General features: G+C 38.2%; 2 protein-coding genes across 2 annotated transcripts in view; one reads left to right on the forward strand and one right to left on the reverse strand.

Annotated features, from left to right (window-relative positions):
- The window catches only part of pno1 (partner of NOB1 homolog), an 87,263-nt gene extending 76,993 nt beyond the window's left edge, over window positions 1-10,270 (reverse strand). Inside the window, exons 1-2 of the mRNA XM_028820607.2 lie at window positions 9,923-10,270; window positions 5,620-5,769 (exon numbers count right to left, since the gene is read on the reverse strand). Coding sequence (XP_028676440.1) covers window positions 5,620-5,769; window positions 9,923-10,120 — 348 coding nt within the window. The 5' untranslated portion in view covers window positions 10,121-10,270. The remainder of the gene's footprint in view (window positions 1-5,619; window positions 5,770-9,922) is intronic.
- A 333-nt stretch (window positions 10,271-10,603) lies between these two features.
- dnaaf10 (dynein axonemal assembly factor 10) overlaps window positions 10,604-12,464 on the forward strand; it is a 222,300-nt gene continuing 220,439 nt past the window's right edge. Inside the window, exon 1 of the mRNA XM_028820267.2 lies at window positions 10,604-10,909. Coding sequence (XP_028676100.1) covers window positions 10,724-10,909 — 186 coding nt within the window. The 5' untranslated portion in view covers window positions 10,604-10,723. The remainder of the gene's footprint in view (window positions 10,910-12,464) is intronic.

Genomic DNA, 12,464 nt, shown 5'->3' on the forward strand with positions numbered 1-12,464 from the left:
ATTATAATCAAACAAGGCATGAGCTGGGAAAACTTAGTGAACATTCTGCGACGGTGGGGGATGGAACAGCCGGCTACTTGCTGCTCGTCTTAATCAGCACATTTAGAAGACAAAAGAGAGGTGAGAACGGTTTTAAGGTGGGGCAGATCTACGAGTTTTTTCGTAGACTCTGGTAATTCTAGTGTTAAGGAAGCATACTCTTTATCCTTGATTTCTAAGCAACGCTGAAAGTGTTGTAATCTAGTCACTAAAGCATGTCCAAATAGCAGGTGAAGCCTTAACAAAACCTTTTGCTTCTCTCCTATACTCTCGTTTTCTGAGGCTGTTAAAGAAAAAACTGATGACCATTGTGAAAGTGAGATTCTAAGATGTTCGCACAGTAGAGACCAGAGCTTTTTAATTCATGAATCACTGGCTGATTAAAAATTCCTGCTTTATGATTTTCCATGTCTGGACAAGAACAGGCCATTCAGCTCAACAAAGTTCATCAGTTCTATCCACTTAAAACTAGAATCCCGGAAATTAACGATTTTTTTAGTTGCCCCAGACTTCCTTAAATTTTCCTGACATAAGCCAAGAAACTCATAGCTTCTTATCACTGTGCTAATGGTACGTTTTTGTTTTGCAAATGTGTGCTTTAGCAGAATGCAGCCTGCTACACCCCACCCCCCAATTCAGTCAGATGAAGGCGTTGCCCTGCTGAAATCCTCACAGTGGAAGTCTGTATCGAAGTGTTTATCTGGTGATGTGTTTGTAAGGAATTACACGTGTAATGAAATATTGTGAAATACATACTGTATATTTCATGTGTTTTCAGCATCTATAACGATCTGTGTAATTATAGAATGACAGAGGAAATGCAAGACAAGAAATGCAGTTAAAACAGAAAATGCTTTCATATTGAAGTGTAGGATATGTGAAGACTGAAGTCCAAATATAAATATTCAAGAAAAACAAGCATGCTTTTAATCAAGAGTAAAAGCAACGAAAAAGAATTGACATATTGCTGAAGTCCAACAATCAGTTGGAACAAAGTAAAAGACATTTGCATACATGTATTTGCGCGTTTCATTTTCAACCAGTTGCCACAGTGATAATGCTGTTCTGTCTTAGATCTATGCAGATGGTGCAGTGGAAAAGCTACTGCTTAGCAACCTCAATAGGTTTGGATCTCTCGTTATCCCAGCAATTAATGGTTTGAGTAGTGAGCTGCCGACATTATTATCATCATATAATAAATACAAATTTGATGCGAGTCTGTAACATTCTTTGTAAATTTATTGTACTTGTAAAAGTTAGTAAAAAGGATAAAAGCAGACATACAAACCCAGCTCAATCATTTCTTCTTGGTGTCTTGTTGACCAACATACACTGCAATGTCTATGGTAGATGTTACTTTTCCCCACACACGGACATTTACATCAACATGCCGTTTGAATGATTTTTTGCAGACACCCTTCAAATTAAGTGTTACTGAAATTTGTCACACTACAGTGTTCTTAGACATCAGTGCCAATACCCAGCCCTACTAATATCTGAAATTAGGAATAAAACCCAAGACCTTAACCTCATTTAAATTTAAAAATACTATAGAAAGAGACATTTAGCTATTTCTATAGATGAATATTTCCAGTAGGAGGTCAGGAATAGGAATTCAGATAAGGTGGAATGGTGATGCTAAATTTTCCTCTTATGTATGGGTGTTCACTCTGCAATGAGTTTGTGTCCTATCCGGGGATTGTTCCTCACTTTTGCCATATGCTTACTGGGATAAGTGGGTATAGAAAACAGATGGAATTATTTGCACATTTTTGTGCAGTATTGTGTTTTTGGGGATGATTTTAGTGGTGTAATAGTGCTGTCAGACAATACGAAACATACCTGGGAGTCTTTCATGCTGATGTACTTGCCCCTGTACATCATCATCATGAACTATGTCAATGTATAAAGGGTTCTTTACAAATGGGATAATCGTGTCATTTTCTGATTAAACCCTCATTTGCAGGATACAGTGGGGCAAAAAAGTATTTAGTCAGCCACCAATTGTGCAAGTTCTCCCACTTAAAAAGATGAGAGAGGCCTGTAATTTTCATAATAGGTATACCTCAACTATGAGCAACAAAATGAGAAAAAAAAAAATCCAGAAAATCACATTGTCTGATTTTTGAAGAATTTACTTGCAAATTATGGTGGAAAAAAAGTATTTGGTCAATAACAAAAGTTCATCTCAATACTTTGTTATATACCCTTTGTTGGCAATGACAGAGGTCAAACGTTTTCTGTAAGTCTTCACAAGGTTTTCACACACTGTTGCCGGTATTTTGGCCCATTCCTCCATGCAGATCTCTAGAGCAGTGATGTTTTGGGGCTGTCGCTGGGCAACACGGACTTTCAACTCCCTCCAAAAATTTTCTATGGGGTTGAGATCTGGAGACTGGCTAGGCCACTCCAGGACCTTGAAATGCTTCTTACGAAGCCACTCCTTCGTTACCCGGGCGGCGTGTTTGGGATCATTGTCATGCTGAAAGACCCAGATACGTTTCATCTTCAATGTCCTTGCTGATGGAAGGAGGTTTTCACTCAAAATCTGATGAAACATGGCCCCATTCATTCTTTCCTTTACACGGATCAGTCATCCTGGTCCCTTTGCAGAAAAACAGCCCCAAAGCATGATGTTTCCACCCCCATGATTTACAGTAGGTATGGTGTTCTTTGGATGCAACTCAGCATTCTTTCTCCTCCAAACACGAGTACAGTTTTTACCAAAAAGTTCTGTTTTGGTTTCATCTGACCATATGACATTCTCCCAATCCTCTTCTGGATCATCCAAATGCTCTCTAGCAAACTTCAGACGGGCCTGCACATATACTGGCTTAAGCAGGGGGACACGTCTGGCACTGCAGGATTTGAGTCCCAGGCGGCGTAGTGTGTTACTGATGGTAGCCTTTGTTACTTTGGTCCCAGCTCTCTGCAGGTCATTCACTAGGTCCCCCCGTGTGGTTCTGGGATTTTTGCTCACCGTTCTTGTGATCATTTTGACCCCACGGGGTGAGATCTTGTGTGGAGCCCCAGATCGAGGGAGATTATCAGTGGTCTTGTATGTCTTCCATTTTCTAATAATTGCTCCCACAGTTGATTTCTTCACACCAAGCTGCTTACCTATTGCAGGTTCAGTCTTCCCAGCCTGGTGCAGGTCTACAATTTTGTTTCTGGTGTCCTTTGACAGCTCTTTGGTCTTGGCCATAGTGGAGTTTGGAGTGTGACTGTTTGAGGTTGTGGACAGGTGTCATTTATATTGATAACGAGTTCAAACAGGTGCCATTAATACGGGTAACGAGTGGAGGACAGAGGAGCCTCTTACAGAAGAAGTTACAGGTCTGTGAGAGCCAGAAATCTTGCTTGTACTTATTTTCCACCATAATTTGCAAATAAATTCTTTAAAAATCAGACAATGTTATTTTCTGGATTTTTTTTCTCATTTTGTCTCTCATAGTTGAGGTATACCTATGATGAAAATTACAGGCCTCTCTCATCTTTTTAAGTGGGAGAACTTGCACAATTGGTGGCTGACTAAATACTTTTTTGCCCCACTGTATATGTTTATATGAATAAATTCATCAGTTCGGTCTCTCAATACTCATTAGGATATGGCAAATTTCACTCTGCTTCATTTAATCAAGACAATTTAAAGTAAATGATCACCTGTAGACATAATCCCAGACAGATTAAAAATCAGCATTGTAATACTGGTAAAGAAATAACTAACGCACTAGTCTTTGTGCATAATGTATATTTGAACATGTAGTTGCTGGTATAATTAAACCGGTGAGGTTGAAAAATTAGCTTAAACATGAACATTGATTTGTGCACAGTCAGAATTTCACTGTCAGTAGCTCTATTCTGTGGACTTCATTGGTCATTTTAGCTATTAGTTTTCCCTTTTAAACAGAGACTGAAAACTGAAGCCAATTGGCATCTTTCACCAAATTAGAATGTGCTTAAAACTTGTCATATGTTCCTTAGTCAGAGATAGCAATTTTAAAATTTGATGCATGGAGGATTTGTCATGCTCAAATATTCAGCCCATCTTAAAATTAGTGTCTATTTAGATTAGGGTAAAAAAATTAATTTCAAAATTTGATTTTGATGTTTCGGGCGGAGTGGTGGCTCTGAGGCTAAGGATCTGCGCTGGTATCCCGAAGGTTGCCGGTTCGAATCCCCGTCACTGCCAAAAGAGATCCTGCTCTGCTGGGCCCTTGAGCAAGGCCCTTAACCTGTAATTGCTACAGGGGCGCTGTACAATGGCTGACCCTGCGCTCTGACCCCAAGGGGTATGCAAAAACTACCAAATTCCTAATACAAGAAATTGTATAAGGCGAAATAAAGAACAAAAAAAAAAAAAATAAAAAAATAAAATAACCGTAACTTCTTAAAATTAACTTCACACTGTACACACGGGAAACTTTCATCAAATGCATTTTTGTTATTACTATTACTAACATAATTCAAATAGTAACTTCAACATTATTTTAAAAAAATAACCAAAGCAAGAATTCCCTGGGGAAAATACACACACAAAGTTTGAAAATACAGTGGAACCTCAGTTTGTGAGTAACTTGGTTTACGAGTGTTTTGAAAGACAAGCTAAAATTTTTAACATATTTTGATTTGATAAACGAGCGAGGTCTTGCAATACGAGAAGTATGTATACACTTTGTCTACTGAGCGTCACGTGATCACAACTGACCTGATGGTGGTTCTCTCTCTCTCGCTGCAGGATTGCGGGCAATCGTCTCCTATTCTCTGTCTGAGTCAGCATGCCTCACTCATACAGTCAACATCCGTACGAACTTGTACTATTTACTACAGCATTGTGTGTGTGTGCGCGCTGTGAAGTGCGAATCCCCATCTTGCATCCCAAAACACGAAGCTGAGTCTCAGTACTTTAGCAACACCAGCTTTATTCAGCTTGAAACAGCAACAGCGCGGTTATTTATTGTAGCGGGATCTGCCACTCTGCTATACACGGCCACAACCCTGCCTGACTGCTGTGTCTAAGTAGTACTGTGCCCTGCACATTTATAATGTTCCTTGTATCACCCATCGATGGCAGGTGCTTATAGCATGTCCGCGATCTTTTCGGATTCGCTTTTACGGCGAACTGCTATAGTGCTGGGAGACTGCGATTGCTTTGGGACGCTCTTCCACGTGTCGTCCCGTTGGGTGGAATCCCACAAGAGTTTAGAAACTCACTCACACCAGCCATGATTCTTTTCAAAGGTAAAGTGCAGGTTAATTTATTTTATGTATTTTTACTTTATATTTTGTATTAATCATTTTTATATGAATAGTTTTGGGTTGTGGAACAAATCATCTGAGTTTCCATTATTTCTTATGGGGAAATTCACTTTGATATACGAGTGCTTTGGACTGTGAGCACGTTTCCGGAACAAATTATGCTCGCAAACTGAGGTTTCACTGTACACAGATGACACATACTCCACAAAATAAGAGAATACCTTACACTACACACAAAATCAGTGACAAGGCGAGATCATCAAATCAAAAAAGTGCAAAAAACTTGGGAAAAGTGAACATACAAACCTATTTCATACCAACCTTAACTTCAACATTTCTTGTTTTCAAGTTGAATCTTATCTGAAGATGCAAATACTCCACAACTGGAGTAAAAATTTTCATCCAATTTTCTTTTAAGGGAGTATAGCGATGCGATGGTACAGGAATTCGACGTATATCATCCAATCCACCCTAAGTAAAAGCATTATAAAACAAACAAGTATGTAAATACTTTTATTAGTGTTTGAGAGAATTAATGTGAGACCAAGCTCTTAAGCAACTGTATAAACTTTGATAAGATTACTCCTTCCTACATAAAAATATTATAGGTAAATGACCAATTAAGTGTCATTTAATATAAAATGTCACTTAACATACAGTACACAGCGAACTATTAGCTTCTTCTCTAGCTTTTCAGAAACCTGGGTGACTATTTCAAATAAAAGGTTCTTTATTTTAATGCTTGAATAAATGAGTCTACTTATTTAACAATATAAACTACTTGAACCTGTGAAAGCAATTGTTTATTCTAATGAGATAAAAGCTCTGATCTATTAGTAGCAGTAGACTATACTACTGGGTGTACTGTATAAATCGCCAGTTTGCTTTTTGTCATTAAAATGGTCTTGCAGTTAGGAACACTGTAATCAAGGGACATATACATAAAAATTATTCTTATACAGATTAAAAACATTCACATCTTAAACTTTGAGAATAACCCAAAGGGTTAAGAAAATGCACAGAGATTTAAATACCACCAAGTAATAGAACATATAATTAGACCACAAAATGACATACAGGCCTTCTTGCAGTTTTAAAAACAAAAAGGGTTAGTGTATAGAGTATACCATCTATTGGAAATTTTGGCATTTTCTTTTTCATTCCAAAAAAATGGCACAGAAAACACTAAAACTGCTTTATGCATCCCATGCCAAACAACATGTAACCGAGACAGAGTCTGGGATAGATACACACTTGTTCTTTTATTAAGATGGATAATTCTACTAAAAAAAGGTAATGATAGCTCTCACCATGACTATTGCTTACCAGCTATACAACTAACTTTGATCATGCTATTCCCTTTGAAAAGGAATGAAACAGAGTTGTTGAGAACATATTCTAAACTGTGAAGTACATAGAGTGTATTCAGAATGTAATCAGACCCCATCACTTTCTGCATTTCTGTTGTAGTTTTAATTTTAAAAGGGATAAATTTGCCATTTTTTCTCACAAATCTACACTTAACAACCACTAATGACAAAGTGAAAACATGTTTTCAGAAAGGCTTACAAATGTATTAAAATCAAAAAATAAAATCTCATGTTAGAATTCAAACCCTTAATTAAAAGCCACTTTGGCAGCAATTACAGATTTGTGTCACCCTGGATAAGTCTTGACAAACTTTGCACACCCGGCAGCATAACCCATTCTTCCTGGAAGATCTTGTCAAGCCATATTCAGGTCTCTTCACAGACGTTCTTTGAGTTTTAAGTGTGCTAGGCCACTCAAGAACAGTCAGAGACTTCTCCAAAAGCTACTTTAGTTTTGTCCTGGCTGTATGACTTCAGGGTTATTGCTGTGCACACCAGTCTTGAGCACTTTGGACCTGGTTTTCTTCATGGACCTCTTTGTAACTGGAAGCATTCATCCTTAATGCAATTCTGATCAGCCTCCCTACCCAATTTTGCATAGAGAAATCAATTTTCGCCTCATCAGACCAGAGAATTAATTTCCTAAGGCTTTCAGGGTCCCTTAAACTCCCACACTACCAAACACCACATGACTCATGAAGCACTGCTGATAATGTCATCCTCCAGACTGCCTCTCTCATCTCAGCAGAGGATTTCTGAAGGTCTCTGACCAAGGCCCTTCTTGCCCAGATACTTAGTTTAGCCAGACAACCAACTGTAGGAAGAGTTCTGATAGTTCCAAACTTCCTACTGTTAACAATTAGAGGCCACTGTACTCCTAGGAACACCACAAGTTTTTGTAATTCCCTTGTCCTGATCTATTCCTTGGACTTCATGGACATGAAGATGGAGAATCGCCACGACTGCTGAAGGTCTGTGCATCGGAGCTGGGGGGTCCTCTACAGCGCATCTTCAACCTGAGCCTGGAACAGGGGAGAGTCCCGAGGCTTTGGAAAACACCTTGCATCACCCCAGTCCCAAAGGTATCGCGTCCTAGTGAGCTGAATGACTTCCGGCCTGTTGCTCTGACATCACATGTGATGAAGACCATGGAGAGGCTGCTGCTTCACTATCTGAGGCCACAGGTTCAACACGCCCTCGACCCTCTGCACTTTGCATATCAGGAGAAGGTGGGAGCGGAGGATGCCATCATCTATATGCTACACCGATCCCTCTCCCACTTGGACAGAGGCAGTGGTGCTGCAAGAATTATGTTTCTAGACTTCTCTAGCGCCTTCAACACAATCCAACCTCTCCTCCTTAGGGACAAGCTGACAGAGATGGGAGTAGATTCATACCTGGTGGCATGGATCGTGGACTATCTTAAAGACAGACCTCAGTATGTGCATCTTGGGAACTGCACATCTGACATTGTGGTCAGCAACACAGGAGCGCCACAGGGGACTGTACTTTATCTGGTCCTGTTCAGCCTATATACAATCGGACTTCCAATACAACTCGGTGTCCTGCCACGTGCAAAAGTTCGCCGATGACACTGCTATCGTGGGCTGCAGGAGGAGTATAGGAACCTAATCAATGACTTTGTTAAATGGTGCGACTCAAACCACCTACACCTGAACACCAGCAAAACCAAGGAGCTGGTGGTGGATTTTAGGAGGCCCAGACCCCTCATGGTCCCCGTGATCATCAGAGGTGACTGTGTGCAGATGGTGCAGACTTATAAATACCTGGGAGTGCAGCTGGATGATAAATTAGACTGGACTGCCAATACTGATGCTCTACGTAAGAAAGGACAGAGCCGGTTATACTTCCTTAGAAGACTGGCGTCCTTCAACATCTACAATAAGATGCTGCAGATGCTCTATCAGACGGTTGTGGCGAGCGCCCTCTTCTACGCGGTGGTGTGCTGGGGAGGCAGCATTAAGAAGAAAGACGCCTCACGCCTGGACAAACTGGTGGGGAAGGCAGGCTCTATTGTTGGCATGGAGCTGGACAGTTTGACATCTGTGGCAGAGCGACGGGCGCTAAGCAGGCTCCTATCAATTATGGAGAATCCACTGCATCCACTAAACAGTGTCATCTCCAGACAGAAGAGCAGCTTCAGCAACAGACTGCTGTCACTGTCCTGCTCCACTGACAGACTGAGAAGATCGTTCCTCCCCCAAACTATGCAACTCTTCAATTCCACCCGGGGGGTAAACGTTAACATTATACAAAGTTATTGTCTGTTTTTACCTGCATTATTATCAATCTTTAATTTAATACTGTTTTTTGTATCATTATGCTGCTGCTGGAATATATGAATTTCCCCTTGAGATTAATAAAGTATCTATCTTTTCTTGTCAGGACATGCAGTGCGAGTTGTGGAACTTTATATACAAAAAGTATTTGCCTTTCTAAATTATGTCCAATTATTTCAATTTGCCACAGGTGGACACCAATCAAGTGCAAAACAAATCAAGGATAATTAAAGCAAACAAGATTCACCTGATAACAATATGAACGAGAGATCTGTTTTTGAACTTTAATACATTTACAGAATGATCGGAAATCCTGTTTTAACTTCGTCATTACGTGTTGCCGAGTGTAGATTGATGGGCTAAAAGGCTAATTTATCCATTTAAAATTATATCTAAAACACAAAAAGTGTACAGAATGCGAATGGATTTGAATACTTTCTAAATCCACTGTATAGTTTATATTAGATACGCATATCATTATGCCAATTATGCTTGCCAGCTCTTGCATTCTCAAATTTGCACCATTTCCATGTCCCTTGAGAGCAGTCGAGACCAAATTAAACGGGTATTTATATTATCTCAATGCGTTACAGATATGATTAAATAATTACATATCCGCGTAGACTGTAAAAACTTGCTTTCAGCGAAAAGCGCAGCAAAGGAATAAACCAAGTACCGGTGACGTCACGAAAAGCCCTTAACTGCAACAATATTTCAAGAAGTAAAACGTAGTACGAATTAGGTGGCAAGACTTACAAAACGTGTATCATATTTAAAATTAGACTGACAAAACCTGAAAAGCCATATTTACTTATAGTTAAACTTTGTTTCTACTGTTACGTTCTTCGAAGAGAACGCGGAATAATATGTTTTAAGCTGCATAAAAACACTTTTTACCACCAACAATAGAAAAATATCAAACCATTTACTTAAGTATTATAGATTTTCGCTTACCATTAACATATCTCCTGAAAGTGGTGGAAAATCTGGCCTTTTGCTTGGGCCTTGTGCATCGGTTTCCATCTGGACACGTTCTAGTTTACGCTTACGACTCTTTTTTTCAGTCACTGTTTTAAAGTTATCATTTTGACATTCGCTGTCCAAGCTAACGTCTGTAGTATTTCTTTCCTTGTCAGTAATGTTCTGATTCATTGTTAGTTATTTAAAAATAACGTAGCAATCGTACTTTATTAATAGTTTATTGAAAGATACACACAGAACCCTTTAAAAACTACTTAAAATTGAATAATCAAATTTAGGGCATGGAAACACAAACATCAAATTATCACACGAGGGCAGTAGTCGCGATATACGTCATTTAGAAACGACGGACCCACTGATTTGGTGCTAATAAAAGCTGTTGTTGTCGCTGTCACTGCCCGATCTGCGGTGCGTGCCCGATTTTATTCTAACAAACAAAATAATATATACTTTAATTAATTATATGATTTAGTTTAAATATATCAGTCACTTGAAAAATATCCCTTTTAGAAAAAAAAATAGTTAAAACAGCACGTAATGAAGGAAGAATTTTAAGTTTGTATAGTACATTTGAGATCTGCGAATTGCCATAATGTAAGATAGCAGATACAATAACACAAAGATGCGATCCTGTTAACTGTAACAGGCGCAAATTAGACAACTAATATCTAGGGGGGGTCCTCGTTTCACCGTTTCTTCTACCTAATACACGTTGTGGATGCCTATGCCCGTGCTCCATAGTGGATAGTGTGATATTTTGAGGACATTGCCACAATGTCAGTCTCCTTGGACAAACCGCAGATTATTTCACATATTCAGAAAAATCTGAATTATACAGTCTTTGACACTAAATGGATTCCATGTAGTGCCAAGTTTGTCTGTATGGGCAATTTCGCAAGGGGCACCGGCGTAATACAAGTGTACGAAGTTCAGCAAGGGGAGGTGCTGCTAATCAAAGAGGTTTGCTATCTGATGATTTATTTATTTATTTATTTGTGTGTTTGTTTATTTGCTGATGTTAACATTTATTAAGTGGAGTCCTGACTAAAGTGCTTTATTGATATTAAAACTTGGAAGTGTAGACCAAAATGTTTTTGATAAAGACGCAAACAAATGGTTACCATAGTTGCCGTAACTTCCTTTATGGTTACCGTAGTTGACATAACTTACCTTACATCATTTGTTGCAGCAGCCCCCACGCTTTACCATATAAATCACTTTGTTTTACTCTATCATTATCCGTTACTAGCCCTAATAAATCATGCATTTTTTATGACAATTGATTTGTTTTGAAGATGCAATTCCTGAATTTAATGATACCTGCTTCTAGGTCCTTGGAGGAAGTAAACTAATAATTGCTTAATTCGTAGCTGTTTATTAGATTCGGAAAATGTTTCATAGAATGACGAATATTAATATACCCGTTCAAATTTTATATGCACGGAAAAAAAATATATACAGCAAAGTAAAACGTGACACAGCAACCTTAACTCTATATATTAGTATTTTCTTAAATATACTTATTTTGGCTATTATATGTCACAAGTAATTGTATTATATCTGTTTAAGGAGTTAGGAAATATTGTTCCACTATCTAGAAAGCTATCTAAGTAAGCAAGAAGCAGAGCATCGCATGGCAAGAACAAGTTTATTAGTGAGCAATCAATATGGATTTTGTCAGGGCAGATCATATCTCTGATATTCTGGAGTTTTAGGAGACAGCACAAAAGTATATGTGATGAAAGATATACACCTATTATTTATTTTGAATTTCAAAAAGCGTTTGATAAGGTACCTCGTTAGGGGCTTGTGATTATTCTAAATGAAGTGGACAGTAATGGTGCATTGTGGATACATTATTGGTTAATCACCAACAGTGGATGACTATGATGTTAGAGACTTTTTCATAAGTAGGAGATGTTAAAAGAGGGTTTCTGTTAAATGTACATTGTTTTAGCTTGTACATACAACTATTTAATTTTATGAAAATTTAATGTGCAGTTAAGATTAATTTGATGAATGAAAAAAATGTAAATTAAATAAGACAATAAACAAAAAGATGGTTAAGATCGCAGATGATCTGAAACTGGGCGGGACAGCAGATAATTTAGAATCACCCAGTTAAAGTATTAAAGTAAGAAGTGCTTGTCGAATGTGTTCTCTCACTTAGTAGTATAATATGGACTTGGGTGTGCCTACTGAATGCATATTGTGTTAAGTGCAAAAATAGTACTTGTTCTTTTTTTAATTAAGAATGATGCAAATTATGCTGCTAATCATATTAGTTTAATATCAGTTAAGACAGATATAATTTATATTTATTCTGTCTAAAACAATACCAATAATGATTTGTACCAAACAATTTATATTTTAATATAAGTGTGTTGTTACTGTATTGTATTTTGATGATTTAGCTCTAAGTAGAACAAATCACAAATCATATGTTTGCTGCTTTCACTTGCACTTTAAACATGTAAATGGATGAGGCTGATATCACGTGTTCTTCAAAGCTCTA

Source organism: Erpetoichthys calabaricus, chromosome 15, assembly GCF_900747795.2.
Source record: "Erpetoichthys calabaricus chromosome 15, fErpCal1.3, whole genome shotgun sequence".
Lineage (NCBI taxonomy): Eukaryota > Metazoa > Chordata > Cladistia > Polypteriformes > Polypteridae > Erpetoichthys > Erpetoichthys calabaricus.